The sequence below is a fragment of the Centruroides sculpturatus genome, unplaced genomic scaffold (assembly GCF_000671375.1).
Source record: "Centruroides sculpturatus isolate CEXI.00-Female unplaced genomic scaffold, Cexi_2.0 scaffold82, whole genome shotgun sequence".
In the NCBI taxonomy this organism is placed as follows: domain Eukaryota; kingdom Metazoa; phylum Arthropoda; class Arachnida; order Scorpiones; family Buthidae; genus Centruroides; species Centruroides sculpturatus.
In genome coordinates this window covers 478,715-496,386 of record NW_019384498.1, presented here as the reverse complement: position 1 = coordinate 496,386, position 17,672 = coordinate 478,715, and the positions used below count along the sequence as shown (strand labels likewise).

At 31.3% G+C, this 17,672-nt stretch overlaps 1 protein-coding gene across 8 annotated transcripts in view; it reads left to right on the top strand.

Moving 5' to 3' along the window:
- Positions 1–2,564: 2,564 nt before the first annotated feature.
- Positions 2,565–17,672, top strand: part of LOC111621976 (rRNA methyltransferase 2, mitochondrial-like) — a 44,786-nt gene continuing 29,678 nt past the window's right edge. Inside the window, exons 1-4 of one of the 8 annotated variants that reach the window (XM_023364259.1) lie at positions 2,568–2,869; positions 2,953–3,399; positions 14,165–14,206; positions 14,288–14,545. In XM_023364259.1, the coding sequence (XP_023220027.1) occupies positions 14,194–14,206; positions 14,288–14,545 (271 nt within the window). In that variant the 5' untranslated portion in view covers positions 2,568–2,869; positions 2,953–3,399; positions 14,165–14,193. Of the gene's footprint in view, positions 2,870–2,952; positions 3,400–14,164; positions 14,546–17,672 lie in introns of all 8 variants that reach the window. The other 7 variants (XM_023364262.1, XM_023364264.1, XM_023364263.1 and 4 more) reach the window with 7 other exon arrangements.

The window sequence follows — 17,672 nt, the reverse complement described above, 5'->3', positions numbered from 1 at the left end:
ACCCCTATGCACGAATGGAGACTTGGGGCTACCACCTCATACAAACACCATTCACGTGCGATGTGTAGTTTTGGCGAAAAAGTGAAATATAGGGACATACATGTCCATATATATATATATATATATATATATATATATATATTATATATATAGATTATAGGGCCACGTGTTTCCGAGTTGCAACGTCAACGAACAATGTGTGATCACGAGAAGACGCGCGACTCGCGCTTGTTGCAGTTGCAGTCGCCTGCGCGGCTAGAAATCGCATAGTGTGACCAGGGCTTAAGAAGGAATTTTTCGAAATTCCCTCGCGGGCGGGAGAGGGAGAGAATTTAGTCTTCATCGAGTACTTACGTGTATTAAATTAATAACATTTCAGACATTGTTATAAATATTTTTATCTATTTCAATTTTTAAACCAAATGTTCGAACCGTTTTAAATTCGAATTTGTTATTTCATATTGGTTCGATTATAGAACGATTGTAAACGTTCCAGAAAATTGATCATATTGAAAATAGTTCGTTTGATTCTCGGCAATTCTCATCATTCTCAGCGGTAGGTGTTATATAACAGTTACTATGGTTGTTGAAATACTGAATATAAATGGGGTTTGCTTGCAAAATCCGCACGGGCAAAGCCGCGAGTAACAGCTAGTAGTTTATATAGTAGATTGATGTCATAATTTTTATAATTTCTAATACTGGTTATTGTTTGTGGAGATAAGGTGTTGATTACATCTGCATGAATAGAGATGCACAGTGGCGTACCGTAGTGGGGGCGGCAGGGGCGGCCCGCCTCGGGCGGCACTTTTTAGGGGGTGGCAAAGTTTCACAATAAATAATAATAATATTTTGTAAAAGTTTGAAACATCCTAATCTATACTTGCATCGCGTCTACGATAGTGCTATCGTCCGGACAGTCCGGGGATCAGCTCGCCGTCCGGGTGAACTAGTAATTTTTTTATCCAAGGAAATCCTGCGATCCTGCGAAACCTGTTGACGTTTTTTTTTTTTTTTTTGCTTATACAATTCATTCGCGTTCATATACACTACTAATATCCAATAGAACTATTTTAAACAGGTCGCTGCACTATCACCGAATTTTTCATTGCTTGTTCTGTGACAAAACTGAATTTTGGTCTTTTACACTGAAATACCTAAATAAGGGGGGCCGAAATTTTCCTCCGCCCCAGGCGGCTAACACCCACGGTACGCCACTGGAGATGCAATATCGGAACGAGCATATCGTTATTCATAAGTATCGAATATTAATACCGAAAATATGATTGTTCGTTAATTATCAGATATTTATTGCGATATAAATACGCAACATGATATATAAAAGTTTGACAAAGCTAATTTATCTTGGATGACTAGCTATTATATTTATGTAGCCAGCTTAATAAAAACGTTTTAATTATTATTGGCATATTTGTTCTCATATAAAAAACTAGCAGTTACCCGCGGCTTTGCCCGCGAGGATTTTGCAAGCAAACCCCATTTATATTCAGTATTTCAACAACCATAGTAATTGTTATATAACATCTACCGCTGAGAATGATGAGAATTTCCGAGAATCAAACGAAATGTTTTTAATTTGATTAATTTTCTGGAACGTTTACAATCGTTCTATAATCGAACCAATATGCAATAACAAATTCGAATTTAAAACGGTTCGATCATTTGGTTAAAAAAATCGAAATACAGTAGAGCGTCGATTATCCGAAAGTCAATCATCCGAAAGAATTACAGTCGGCAAATTTAAATTTTCGCCAGTGCTGTGGCGCTGCAATCTTTGGCTATGTCTTGGGCTACTCAAATATTTTACGTTTTTGATACTAAATTAACTTCTGAAGTATAATTTTTTATTGTTTTTATATTTTTCAATATATTTATTTTGTTTGTACAAAATAAAAAAATAATTTTTAACGATACAATAGTCTTCGTTAGGCTTAACATCGACGAAAATTCAACGCGAAGCGACACGCAACGGAGAAAAATGTCAAGATAGGATAAATTAATATATTTTTTCGTATACAATCGGTTATCCGAACATCGATCTTCCGAACAACCCAGTCCCCAATTGATTCGAATAATCGACGCTCTACTGTATATCAAAATATTTATAACAATGTCTGAAATGTTATCAATTTAATACCCCTAAGTACTCAATGAAGACTAAACGTAATTAAAAACAAAATATCGCATCTAAAATAGTACAGTAGAAGCTGTTCTTCCGGTTAAGCCTTAATCCTCTCCATCTCCCCCGCGGGAGAATTTCCAAAAATCCCTTCTTAGTGCGCGTTTTCACGACGTACTTTAACTGTGTACCAAATTTCATATTATTATTAAGAAGAACATTTCTATTAGAAATTTGCATTATGAAGAAATAAAATATATCATAAAAATAAGTGTATTTTTTATATTAATTTCTAATTATAAAAGTTTAATGGTCGATTTAAACTAACGGTAATTTACTAAAAATTTTTTAAACAATTTTTCTACCAAAAACGAATAATACGATTTTAAAAATTTGCATGTAAAGTCTGTGAAGAAAATCAGAGTTTTAAAAATTTCATCTAATAGTTTTATTGACTGTAGTCGCTATTTTCAGTTTAGGTTCAATTAGGTTAGGGAAATTCTGTATTTTATCCGAAAGAGGGCGATTGGCATAGAGTCTGTTATCACGTGATCAACTTCTATTCGGTTGGCGTAAGAAGAATGACGACCGATTGTATACTTGAGCGAAAAGAATGAACGCAAAATTTCGAAGATCGTATCGTTCAAAAAATACATCGAATCCTAACGTTACTCCCCCTCAGTGGATAAAAAGTAACAATAATTATCAGAAATTGAACAGTTTGGACAGGTAAATATCGATTTTAAAGGGACCCAATGATGGAGCACCAAACTGACTATTTATTTATTTATATTTTTTTCTCTCGGAAACAGTTTCCGGTTATGATAACTACTAAAAACTCGGCAAAATACAATACACTATTTCTAAACTGACTTGAATGGCGGAAGAAGCACGACACTAAGAAAACTCGATGCGGAATACACGAAAGAAATCGTTTAAACGATAATAAATATTTTATTATAAAAACAATTTTAATGAATTATATATTATTATTATTAACCGTACTTCAAATTATAAATTAATCTATTCTCGATTTAAAATTTTTTTGTTTGTAAACTACGCTTATTGAAGTTTCTGTAACTTTTCTTCTCATTCTCAATTTAAATGCAGCAATAGTAAACATTTGAAAATACGCACGTGTGCCTCGTAAAATTATATTTTTATCTTGAAATTATTCATAAATAATTGTTATAATTCGAGTATAAATGTAATTTATATTAAGAAATACCGATAAGATGTGAATGTTTATCTGTTAGTTGGTAAGTAAATTTCAGAGTAAGTTCAATTTAAATTATGCTAATCTTAATTATATGTATATGTTACTGTGAAATACCGAAATTAGAGAATGTCGAAATTCTCCGGTGAATGTCGACACATTCAAAATCGGTCGGTGAAAGACCGAATATTTGGTTATATTAATATACATTCGAACAATCGCTGGTGTATGTCGACATGCACAGATAAGCTTTGGTGGAGGTTGATGTCGACAGAGAGGTGACAGTCTATCGCCAAATACTTTGTGGGTAGCTGGAGGTAGAACACGGTCGTACCTCTTTTTCCGGCAACAGTTTGGTGGAAACTGCTCACTTTGTCACTGGATAGCGTTTTTTTCTTTTGATCCTGTGACGTGAGGATTGGTTTGTCAGATCGAGTGGCAGAGGATGAGAGGGGTCGTCGGTAAGGTGTCAGCGATATATGAATAAAAGACACCATTAACAAATCAGTTCGTGATTTGTAAAGAAAAGTTACTTTCCATAGATGAGGTTTCTTCTCAAGAAATATCGCTGAGAGAAGCAGCTGCGGCTAATTTGAAAAGTGGAGGGCAAGGCTATACACACTGTCATTGCAAAAAGAAGTGTTCCACGAATAAATGCAGTTGTAAAAGCAAGGGACAAGAGTCCCTTGCTTTTAACCATTGCAAAGAGAAGTGTTCCACGAATAAATGCAGTTGTAAAAGCAAGGGACTCTGTGCAATTCAAAGGGTCACAACAGTTTAAATTGTTGCAATAAATAAGATTGTATAATGTTAATCACATAATTTATGCATAAGTTTATTATTGTATTATTTTCTTTAATGATTTAGAATGTACTGTTTGTTTTAGGTTCAACAGTTTATTTACATGTGCTGTTACTTAAGCTTTCTCTTATTTTGACATATTAAAAAGTTGCGTTTTTGTCTTAATGTAATAAAAATATTTTTATTCAACATTCACCATCAGTGCATGCTGAATGTCGACATTTGCCAGCGTAAGTGAAAAATAATGATATTTAGCAAATATTTCGTACATATACGAAACGACTGTGTGAATGTTGACTTTTGCCAGATATCGGTCATTCACAGTAACATATGTACTGTACTGTATAATATACGTATAATTGAGATTAGTAAAGTGCATACAGTAATATTTACAGTACATGTAATATGTTCTTGAACTGTATTTTAATAAAGAAATTTGTGTTTTTAAGTAATAAAAACAACTTCAAATTCTTTTATATTTTCTGATCTTATATTTTTTGCATTGGTATTGTTGATTCAATCAATGCACATACAGTATACCAGAAGTATAGATGATCATGTTTCCTAATAATCACGAATATATTTTCTGTTGATCACTGTTTGTGGTGTTAATTTTAATTTTTGCATCTGAGATTTTAAGATTTTATATCTCTGATACATTTTAAACTTTTGAGATTACATTAATTTTTTTCTTGAATCTAGAATATTTTCAGAAACTGCTTCTCTGCAATTGATTTTCATATCTTGATTATTTAAGATTTGTAGTATGTTTTCACTGCTGGCCAAATGGCAATTTGCATTTTTCATCAGATGCTTGCTCTCTGGTGTTTAAAAACAAAACTATTTTATATGGGTCATTTGAATCATTTTTGTGTATTGTCAACAGTAAAGATGAATAGCAATAGAAAAAGCAAAGCTTTCTATTGTGTTTCAAATTGTAATTTCATAGCCATATGAGAACCTGATATAAGTTCTCGTCTCTCTGAGAACATGATTATTTGAAAATCAGAATTTGGAGAAGCTCATAAATATAACCGACAGAAAGAGTGAATTTGATTGTTAAGAATTGACAAAAAGTTTCCTGATTGTCCAGCTTTATATGAACAAGTTATGCTGTCAATTTTAAAGGATTTTTCCTTAAAGTTTAAAATTCCAGTAATTTTGTATGGGACACGGGGCTGGATTTAAGCATTTTGAGGCCATAAGCTGAACTGTGTGGCCCCTTACCAACCCTTCACATTTTTAAAAGTCACTCATAAAAAGAATTAACATAAACATATTAACTACTTTTTATTTTGTGTAGTATTTAAAGTATATTTGGTTGGTTTGTAAAAAATTTTCTTCAAATTTAACTTCAATTTTGTAGAAAATTGAAGTTAAATTTTCTTTTGTAGAAATTTTTGAGGCCTCTTAAAACTCGAGGCCCTAAGCAAAAAGGTAACATAGCTTACTTGTAAATATGGCCCTAATGGGACAGATGTCAAAGCTAATGTTTTTTAACACAGAGCACAAATGTATAGAACAATCTCGCTCATTTGTTTCTTTGATACCACATGTAATGACGTGTCCCACTAGCAATAATTGTTCTCCTATAAAATTTCTTGATAAATAACTACAAGCAGCATATATATTGTATGGTAATATATGATTAATTTTATGTTGACTATTTACGCGTGACCCAGATAAAGTAGCCATTTTGTAAAAATGCAGTGCCCTCTGTAGTTCATGAAAAACACAAATAATGTTTATGCTTCTAACACAATAAAGTGTTATAAATTAAGACACTTTGCAAAAAAAAAAAAAAAAACAAATAATGTTATCAACCTGCTGCTCTACAGATACAGAATTGGCTGCTCTGAGCTGAGAATTCCAGGATTTCATGAGTGGTCTATACCAGATATGTTGGGCCCTGTTTCTCGTCATCTCATCTGTACTAATGTGGGCCTGGCCAAACCCATAATTAACCTAAAAAAATCCTTGGTGTCCTCATGGTAGAGTCATGTCAGGGTTTGGATAAAATGAAGGGTAATGTCGAAGGTAACACAAAGAAAGTGGAGAGAACTAGAAAGCGATGTCCGTTAGACCACAGCACACATTCCAAACTAAACTAACCTGGGCCAGAGTANAGGATTCGATGTATTTCTTTCAACGATACGATCTTCGAAAGTTGGCGTTCTTTCTTTTCGCTCATGTATACAATCAGTCGCCATTCTTCTTACGCCAACCGAACGGACTTTATGCCAATCGCCCTCTTTCGGCTAAAATACAGAATTTCCTTAACCTAATTGAACCTAAATTGTACATAGCGACTACAGTCAAGAACACTTAGATGAAATTATTAAAAATCTGATTTTCTTCACAGACTTTACGTACAAATTTTTAAATGGTATTATTCATTTTTAGAAGAAAAATTGTTTAAAAAACTTTTAATAAATTACCGTTAGTTTAAATCGACCATTTTATAATTAGAAATTAACCAGAAGAACGGTTTCTACTGCACTATTTTAGATGCGATTTTTTGTTTTTATCTGCGTTTTAGTAGGGTACGCCACGGCAATGCACACTAAAGCCCTGGTCACACTATGCGATTTCCAGCCGCGCAGGCGACTGCAACCGCGACGGCTATTCCCGTTAACTGGTAATCCCCCCTCGAAAACCGGCGCGACTGCAATCGCAACTAGAAACAAAAAGTTTGTTCTACTCGCGACGATTGCAAACGCGCATCCAATCAACAAACGCCTTTATGCCACGTCATACAGTGACAACATTGAAAATAGTTCATCATCATGGCGGATAGTCAGAGGATTAATACNTTTTTTTTTTTTTTTTTTTTTTTTTTTTTTTTTTTTTTTTTTTTTTTTTTTTTTTTTTTTTTTTTTTTTTTTTTGAGAACTAAGTGCCATGATAATATAGATTATGAAGTTTGCAGCTTATTAATAATATATTCAATATTTTATTCTATTTGAATTTTTTCTCTAAGAGAAGAGGAATTTTTTTTTTATTGTGAAATATTAGGTAATAAAAACAAACATATCAGATCTAAAATAAAATTTCAAGAATATAAAGAGAAATATATTCGTGATAAATATAATAATAATGTAGCATTAAAATGAAAGTAGGTGTGCAAAACGTTAATATGAATATATTAGGTAATCTTGTTTAAGTAAAATTTATGACTTATTTTATTTAAAATATTAACTGCTTATTTAAATTTAATTACATAAAAGTGTAACATGAATTATTTTTGTCAGCAACAGATGAAATCCAGTATGATCACTTCTGTAATCACTCGTTCACAAGCATCTATACAAGTATGTCATATTTATATGTTTCTTAATCTATAATAATTGTAGACTTAAGTTCTGTTAATAAGACTTCTGTTCGAACCAGCTAATAAGACAAACAAATAAATTCAGGTCATTTTTCTTACTTTCATTGATTTCTGCATTCATTTCATTCCTTGACATATAGCATTTAATGTAACTACAATGAAGCTTTTCTTGATCTATTTCCAAAAGAATTATTTAAGTTAGAGAAAGTTGAAAGTTAGAAACAGAAAAGTCATTCCTTTCTTTATTAAGGAGGATCCAGTCTTGTTGAGCTATAGATGAAGTTAATAACAGATAGTATAATAAGTAATGTTGTGTTTCAGAGCACATAATCTCAAAAATTTTGACCATGTTATATGAGTAGTATTGAAATAATGAAAAAGAATTCACTGTTATCACATAATTCAAGACAGATTTATTATTAAATGTTTCAAAATAAATTGGAAGTGTCGTTATATTTAAGGTGACCAGATTTACTACTTTCAGTAGGCAGCAAGCTTTGAAAAATAGAGATTGCAGATCATTTTATTCCATGATTTGTACTACCCAATTTTTGTGTAATGCTTTTGTACTGGATGTTTGGTATTGATTGTACTGGTACTTTCTTATTCTGATTTGTTTTCACAAAAAATAATGAGGCGTGCCTTAAGATGTTTAAATAATTTTTTTAACAAGATTGATTCCTTTCTGTTACAATGTTCAAAACATTTATTTTTTAAAATTTTACCAGTATTAATTATCTTATGTAATGGTATGTAGAAGTTTGGGTGTTTATTTTATGTAGTAGTTGATTCAGTTTAGCAGTTGTTTCAGTTTGAATGCTATTCTTGTCTGATTAGTCCTTGTCATTCAGAAGAAATATGACTGTTTACATTGGAAATAAAAAAATACATTGTTTAGTTTTCTAAGTTTACAAGTTATTTCTGGATTAATAGATAAATTTTCTTTTATTTCTTTAAGGTACAGATATACCAGTGGCGTAGCATAGTGGGTGGCAGGGGTGGCACTTTTTAGGGAGCGGCAAAATTTCAGAATAAAAAATAATAATATCTTGTAAAAACTTGAACCATTTCATCACATATTTTCGTCACACCTATGACTCGGACCGATTGAAATGAGCACGAAAAGTGTCATCATCCAGACAGTCTGGGACTTCGTGCACAACCAGTTGACCTTGTTTTTTTTTTTTGCTTGATGTTACTCCTACCCAATTCTCCCTAATCGCTAACTGAACCGGCATGCACTGCACATTATTCTTCGCATTGCAAAATGACATATACATGCATCAGGAACTTCTGTTTGAACAACCCTCACCTGCCGTCCGGGTCAGCGATTTTAAAAAGGTGGCAACACTAGCATGGAATTTTTCATTACTTATTCTGTGACGAAACTGAATTTTAGTTTTTTAAATTGAGATACCTAAATAAGGGGGCTGCAAAATTTTTCTTTACCTCAGGCGGCTAACACCCACGCTATGCCACTGAGATATACAGTAATTTTAGAAACTAATTGTGCATTACATACATAGAAAATGTAATTATAGATGAAATTATTTGAAGATCTTATTTAAATATGTTATTTGAAGATGAAAAATTTTTTGAAGTTACACGATTCAATTGTTATTGCTTAGAACAGTGAATCTCAAAAGTTATTTGCTCCATAAATTATTTAAACTGAGCTACAGATGAAAATACACAGGCTTAGAGTTGTCACATAGAAAGGAGGAACATTTTGAAGATATAAGTTTAATCTTCTATATTTTAGTCAATAATGGCTCTTCTGAATTAAAACTTACTCAGTTTGATGGAAAACAAATAGGTAATATTTACAGGATAAGAAGTGTCAGGGGCATATCTTGTCCACTTCTTATCCTGATGTGTAATATTATCTTAGATGTGTGTAATAATTTTTTCCCTGGTAATCTAATGCAAGAGAAATGCAATGTGTGAAAATATTATTTTCTCTGGCTAAAGAGCAAAGATTAGCATTTTGGAAAAATGATTAGGTTAATCTGTAGACCACTTGGTACATGCTTGCAGACCAACAATGTTCCAAGAGCCATACTTTGAAAACCACTGGTTTAGAACAGAAATTAAGTTAATAGGAACAAACTAATATGAAAATATGTACTGTAATTGATAAAAATAAACAAGCATTTTCACAAAGAGCAAATTTTCTTAAAGCATTTCAAGATAATTATTATAGAGGAAAGCAATACTAATGTTTACCAGGAAAAAATTGAACTGTTAAGAATTTTTTGAATAATAATTGATTTTTGGAGCTGAGAAAACTAGACTGTCAGTTAAAATAAATCTTAATTATACTTGGGAAGAATTTTCAAATGTATTAAATCAAAACAATAGCCAAGACAGTTAAGGTGCCAACCTAACAATCCATATTCAACAGTTCAAAGAAAGTGCATCATGATAGTGTGCCCATTTCTTTAAAATTAATCTCTACTCCATTTTTAAGTGTCCTGTAAATTTCAATGGCTTCCAGCTATTTAACCTGGAGGCCATTGATATTCTTTAAGGTTTGTCTTGTTGGAAATTCTGTGTAGCAATTGTGTCTGTAATTTTGTGTGTTTATAATTATAAATTTTATTAATAGCAACATTTACATAACATAATTTAATCAGTAAACAATTTTCAAAGTACATTAGAAACATGATTATCTGAAATGTGATCATCCAAAACTTTGGATTATCTAAAATGGTTTAAAAAAAAACCAAGCAATTATTTAGGATGATATTGTCACAATGCCAGGCTGCAATTTTTAATTTATTTAATTTAAAATATATGCTCTCCACTTCAAATTAGTATTGTAGTGTCTTGCCCCTGTACATCATACTTTTCCATTAGCAATGGAGTTGTGCCAGTCATTTATCTAACTCCTTTCAGGGAAGAATTTTTTAATCAAAGTAACATGCCTTCTAGTTTGTATATAGTTAATTGGGGCCTTTTGCCCCTAAGCTTTCTATATCTGATCTTGACTTTCAAGTATCTAACTCCATTCTCAAGGTTAACGAAAGACAAATGACTGGGAATTTAAGGTCTACAATTTTTTCAAATTGCATCCCAAAAATTAGAATGTATAGTATTGTACATATCAAAGACTATACTATAATACAGGGGTGTCAAACTGGCAGCCCCTGATGTGATTTTTCATGGCCCATGGCCATGATACTCTGCAATAAAATGAAATACAAAACAATATGTTACAAAGAAAATAGCAAGTAACCATTTATTTTTTTTTTCATTGGACCTTTTTTCTTTGAAGTTGAAAAAGCTCTGACTTCAATACACCTGGAATTAGTTGATTTACAGAATGATTCGGTTTTAAAAGACAAATATTGAGAAATAGGAACTTCCAAAATATATTCCTATTTAAGATAAACGACTTCCAACCACTTAACACTGCGTTGAATAATAACAATCCACGAAAAACCTTTTTTTTTTTTTTTTTAGTGACATGTAATAGTGACATAACACTCGTAAAAAAAAGGGGGTTTTTCGTGGATTGTTAATATTCCTATTTAGGTGAAAAATACTCAAATTAAAAAGTTTGTTGCACAAATTTTATGCTTTTTTGGAAGTACAGTCAACCCTCTTATAACACGGTAGATACGTTACACTTTATAAGACTTTTACGTTGTAGGAATCCTTAAATACATGAGCCAATCAGCCTGGCACGTGTGTAGTTTATGGACTACAGATGTTTGAAAGATTTTCTTCCATATAATTAATTGATTCTAGACTAATTTGACTCAACAGTTCCAAAACATGTATAATTTTTTGGGAATAATCCGTATAAACTATGCTATAAACAAAAAATTGTAGGATTACTTACCAAGTATGCACTGTTCGACGACGCCATTGCTTAAGCTTGTTTTTGTTGCAGAGCAGCGCACCAAACGGTGGGTGCGTTTTCTGATAAGTTATTTTTCTACGAAAAATTTGTTGAACTTTGGAGACATCATTAATAGAAATAATTTTTATGGCCGTTGAATAAGAAATGTTTTTTTCACAAGAAATGTATAAAATTACATACTGTATTAGACTTACAGTACCTAATTTATATATTAGTAAACTCAACTTGCCCGCCTAAACTTTCCACAGTGTGTAAGTAGTTCGGCCGCTCGTCCACTATTGGTTCAGATTCGACCAATCCTGTCGCGACACGAGTCAGCGATGATGTTTTACTGCATTTTACGAGTCTCTTTTAGCGTCTTTATATGAATACGGTCGCAATTTTTTTGCCGCAATATACGAATCCGCATTATATGAACCCGCATTATAGGGGGGTCGACTGTGTGTACTTATGTGAGCAATTATTTTCATGTATGAAATTAAATAAAACAGCTTACAGATCAAGCTTAACTGATAAACATCTATCTGCCATAATGAAAATTGTTTGTTCTCAGTCTTTGAATCCAGATATTGGAAAACTAGTAGAAGGAAAAACGTGCTGGCAAGTTTCTGGTGAAAACAATTAATTTTAGTTTTATAAATATGTACATTAAATAAAATAAATGTTTAAATAAAAGCAATACTATAGCAATTATATATTGTTGAGTTGAATTAACTGAACTACATAATGTGTTTTAATTGCCCTATCTATATTCCTGCATTCTCACTTCAAATTATAATTTTAAGAAAATTTGTAAATGTGATTTGGCCCATGTGAATCTTACCAGTCACATTAATGGCGCATTGTTTAAATGAGTTTGACACACCTGCTATAGTACACAGAAAACAAACTCTCCATATAACAGAAAATTACTACATCTGTCAATTATAGTGCTATGAAACTAGATCATATTCATGACATTAAATTTTGAGTAAATTAATTTACCTTCAAATGTAGTATCAAGTTGTAAAGGTGAAATTCAGACATATTCTAGAAACAACTGAAAAAAAATGAATAGAACATTTGATATGGATATATAAGTAGAGTAAATGGGGAATTTCATCACATATTGGAAATAGACACACATCAATGTATGATAATACAAAACATTCAAAAGAACACATTCTCATGCTGTTGCTCTATCACTTCAGAAGTAACCACAATGCAATGAAAGCTCACAATCTCATCTGCAAGGCATTTAGCAAGGGCACAGTCAACAGCAGATCTACTACAATTGGTTCAAGAAATTCAAGGATGGAGATTTCTCACGACAAATCTCATCCAGGCAATGATTCTGCCATTGAAGATGCTGTTCACCTGAAATTGAAAGATGATAATTTACTGTTGGCCACCAGAGAATTCAGTACACAACAACTGGGTGATAGAAACATGAAATTTTCTGCATGCTTAGCAAGCATACAATTTGATGGATATTTTTTATTTGTTAGTTTTTTTTGTAAATATTGGTAAAATATATATAGATATGAATATGGTTAAGACTTATGATGTATGAGTTGTAAGTTATGAATTATGAGTTACAAGTTATTTCCAACTTTCCTACATTATTTGAAAATATTTCCTTTTCTTATTTTCAAATAATGTACTGTAGCATTGTTAATTATTTTATGTCAGAACGGTTAACAAAGCACATCAAAGAAAAGCGGTTCTTTGGAAACAAATTCTTTTGAAGAACTTTTATACTTTTTCTTATAATTCATATTGCATTTAATGTGTAACATAAGGTATTTTAAATTTTATGTAGCCTAATTATTGCCTTTTTTTTATGTATATTGTTAATTTTGGGAGCAGATATCAACTATTCTTTTCTATTTATTTGTAAAAATAAATAAATAAGGTATGTGATATGTATAAATATGTTTGTTAATTACAAAATTGTTCTTTTAACTCATTCAACTAGTCTCTTAAGAAATATTATTTAAATTTACTGGGTAGGAGATCAATAGAAAAGAATGGTGATTTTTATAAAAAAAAAAAATTTGTAATTTGTCATCCAGATGTCCAGCACCCAGTTAGCAGTAGTCTTGTCTGTTGTTTAGTTGATGGTGTCCCCAGAGAATTAGCTCAACTTGAATGTTCCAAAAATTGATAAAGTCCAATATTACCTTGACAATGAATCTGCAAATAGAACAAAGATGGTCTTAGAGAAGCTTGTCAGTCTGGGCTGGGAGGTTCTGTCTCATCCAACTTATAGCCCAGATTTGGTGCCAACTATCATCTATTTTGTGCGCTGCAGAACCCATATTGCCAATATACAGTTCAATGATAATAGTTGTGTGAGATTGACACTCAAGACTTCCTTCAAAGAAAAATCCCAGTCATTCTATGTTCATGGGATTGAAAGTTTGCAGCAAAGGTGGCAGGATATGATTGATGTTGATAGTGAACTGAACTATGATCATTGTTGAGTTAATTGCAAATAAAGTTTTTTTTTTAAATGTCTAAATTTCATCTTTACAACCTGATAATTGCAGTACAGTATTTAATATTCATGAAACTTTAAATGCACAGTGCTTGATTTTGTAGCCAAAATACAAAAACAAAGGAGTTTCTAGATTATCCAAAATTTTATTTATCCAAAAGACTCCCTGATCCCACCAAGTTCAGATAATCAAGTTTCCACTGTATTTTTATCTGTATAGAATTAAAATATTCTAAGATCTTAATGGTAATTATAGGTTATTTATATTAAATTAACGGTAATAATATAATAAATATGTTTATTTTTACAAATTCAATATTCCTTTCCAGATTAAAGAACTATCCTGATTGACTTCAAAATGTTACTTGGAAGTATGAATACTGCATCAATTTTACAATATAAATTTTTCTATCAATTTATCAAGTTATCAAAGAGAAATTTTAATTTAACAGGTTTATCATTTAAAATTATACCAGATAATTTAAAAGGAAAATCAAAAAGTTCTCAGGAATGGTTGACTCGGCAGTTGAACGATGTTTATGTAAAAAAGTCACGTTATGAAAGTTATCGAGCTAGAAGTGCCTACAAGTTAATAGAAATAGATGATAAGTATAAATTATTTAAACCTGGAATGATTGTTATAGATTGTGGAGCAGCACCAGGTTCATGGAGTCAAGTTGCCATCAAACGTGTTACTGGAAAAAATAATGGTAAATGAATTAGGATTATTTTTAGTTTTTCATTATAAATATTTTCAAAAAACAATCTTTAAGGAAATGAAATGCTTTATTTGTAAGTAAATATAGAATAAAAACCACATATAACATGTTTTGAATAATACACATACATTCATAGACATGGGAGCAGGAGAAACAATTTAATTCTAAATTAGAAATAGACAATTGTATACAGTGGTATTCATTCTTCAAATGACTCTAACTTCAAACACTTCGGTGTTTGAATGCTAAATTTGACAAAAATTCACTTCAAACCTTGAACTGGTATGCAGTGAAAAAATGTGCTTAAAGTGTAAATGCAACCTGTTGTGTGCCCAAGTGGTCTCTCACTCTCACTTTATGTTCATATTTTTCCAGTGTTTTATTTGCTTTATTTTTGGTGTTTGGTTTTATATACTTTGTTGATTTTTCATAATTTCTTCTTGCAGTTTTTCTTTGTCCACAGATTTTGAGTGCTCTGTATGTTTTGTATCCTTTAATTCAGCATTTTTTGAATGGGACTTTCTAAATAATGTTTAATGCATTTGAAGTTTAGAAGTATCTTTCCTATACACATTATGAATTTTTATTACTGTTTGTACAGCATTATATCCTTTCTGAAACTCAAAGCATAATATGCCAAATATGCTTTCTATCTGAAAACATTTCAACTTGATTTTATTCAAACAAAATGTGAAGTAAAAAGTTAAAAATAAGCTTATAAACAAAGAATGCAATTTCACATTAGCAATAATGTGTTAAATTTCACAACAGTTATAATTAAATCATACATTTATGTTAAGTAACAATTGTTGAAAATAAACAAAAACTTGCTGTTCGATCCAATATAATGTTTACTTATTGGAACTGACTTTATCATCTGAGAAATGTGTGGTTACAATGAAATTTAAGAGGAAGGTTGTAACATTGATGATTAAGATGAAAAAGGAACTTATCACAAATCATGAAAACAGTATATGTGTGGCAGATCTGGTGATCATATTTAAAATGCCAAAGTCCATGGTGTGTGACCAGTAAATGCAATTTTCATATTATTATACAGTACAGTATTTACACATTTTATTTATTGTTATCATGTTTTGATTTATTATTATGGCATTTAATTCTGTTATTTTTACCTTAAAAATTATGTGTATTTGCTATTTTAAATTTATTGAAATGGGTGTTGTTTAGGATCTGGAAACAGATCATCACTTTCCATTTATTTCTAATGGAAAAAATTGATTCAGACTTCAAACAATTTGGAGTTCAAATGGTCTCCTGGAGTGAATTAAATTTTAAGTATAAGGCCGTACATACTGTAGTATGTATAGCCTTGTGGTGGTGCCTTGTACTTTGAATTTACAAAAGTTTGAAGTACAAGGCAAAAAGTGAAATTACAAAATTATACAAATTATTAGAATGTATTTATTTATTGTTCTCAATTTTATGAGCTCCATGATGGCTTTTCTTTTCCGCTAGACTTATTACACCATCAATTAGAAACAGGACAAACTTTAGAAAATCACATTTTTATTTCCTAGAGTATATGCATTTTGGACTTTGAGTCCCTTATCAACTCTTTGTGATGTAACTGTTTAGGAAATAATGCATACAAGTTAACATAAAATTTTTGCACTGTTACAAAATTTGTAAAAATTATTAACTTACATGGTTATGAGAAGCACAGAAATGGTGACGATAAGATTATAAACTTTTTAGATTTATAGTAAAATCATAACAAGATGAAACAACTCACAGAAATAACAAGAAATTTGCTGCCATTTACCTTTTTATTTAAACACTTCCCTTCCCCCATTGCACCCCCTCTTGGTCAAATATGGATACCATGTTTCATGTAATTTTTGACCAGTATTATTATTCATGATTCTGTCTTTGTTTTTTTAGTATTTCTAAATGTTCATACCATCTCCTTTTTCGTGTATTGGATTATTTTTTAACAATTTTTACAGTGTCCTGAATAATGTGGCAACCTTCACTGTTACGATGAACTGCAGCAGCCGAACTATTATTATTTTATTTAATTGTGGATGGCATCCCGGTGAGTTCAATAATAGGTCTCATTTTAGCTGAACTTAGCTTGCCCAGCATTGATAAGAAAGTTGCCAATATTATGGGCATTATAGATCTACAACACTACATGATGACTGCTTCATAATTTATGATGATAATATTATACTAGACACATCCAACACACCTTATTCGCTGAGAACATATATTTATTAAACAAAACAAACGTTTTCAACCCGACTTACGGGCCATCTTCAGGTTAACGTCTTTCAACTCTAATACAAAATCGAACACGTTCAAAATTAAACCAAATTAGAACAATACGTTTAAATTAAATTAATAGAATAAGCATAACCGAAATAAAACAATAAATAATAATAAAACCAAAGTAACACAAAAATGAATATAAAATAGGGTAATTTGCCGTAAACACTAAGGAACAATTCCTTACATATTAACCCAGATATCTGTTGAGTCACGGTAGAGGCATTATTACGCGTGTTTTTTCTTATTATGTATTTCCACTATGACGGTAACACGGTCGCATCCTTATAATCTAAACATCTATTCGTCAAACTCGCTCGGTATATTGTTAAATGGGAGGATGCCAAAATTCTTGCAAAAGTACACTCACCAACGCTGTCATCCATAACCGAAAAATGCGAAATATACCGAGCGAGTTTGACGAATAGATGTTTAAATTATAAGGATGCAACTGTGTTACCGTCATCGTGGAAATACGTAATAAGAAAAAACACACGTAATAATGCCTCTACCATGACTCAATAGATATCTGGGTTAATATGTAAGGAATTGTTCCTTAGTGTTTACGGCAAATTACCCTATTTTATATTCATTTTTGTGTTACTTTGGTTTTATTATTATTTATTGTTTTATTTCGGTTATGCTTATTCTATTAATTTAATTTAAACGTATTGTTCTAATTTGGTTTAATTTTGAACGTGTTCGATTTTGTATTAGAGTTGAAAGACGTTAACCTGAAGATGGCCCGTAAGTCGGGTTGAAAACGTTTGTTTTGTTTAATAAATATATGTTCTCAGCGAATAAGGTGTGTTGGATGTGTCTAGTA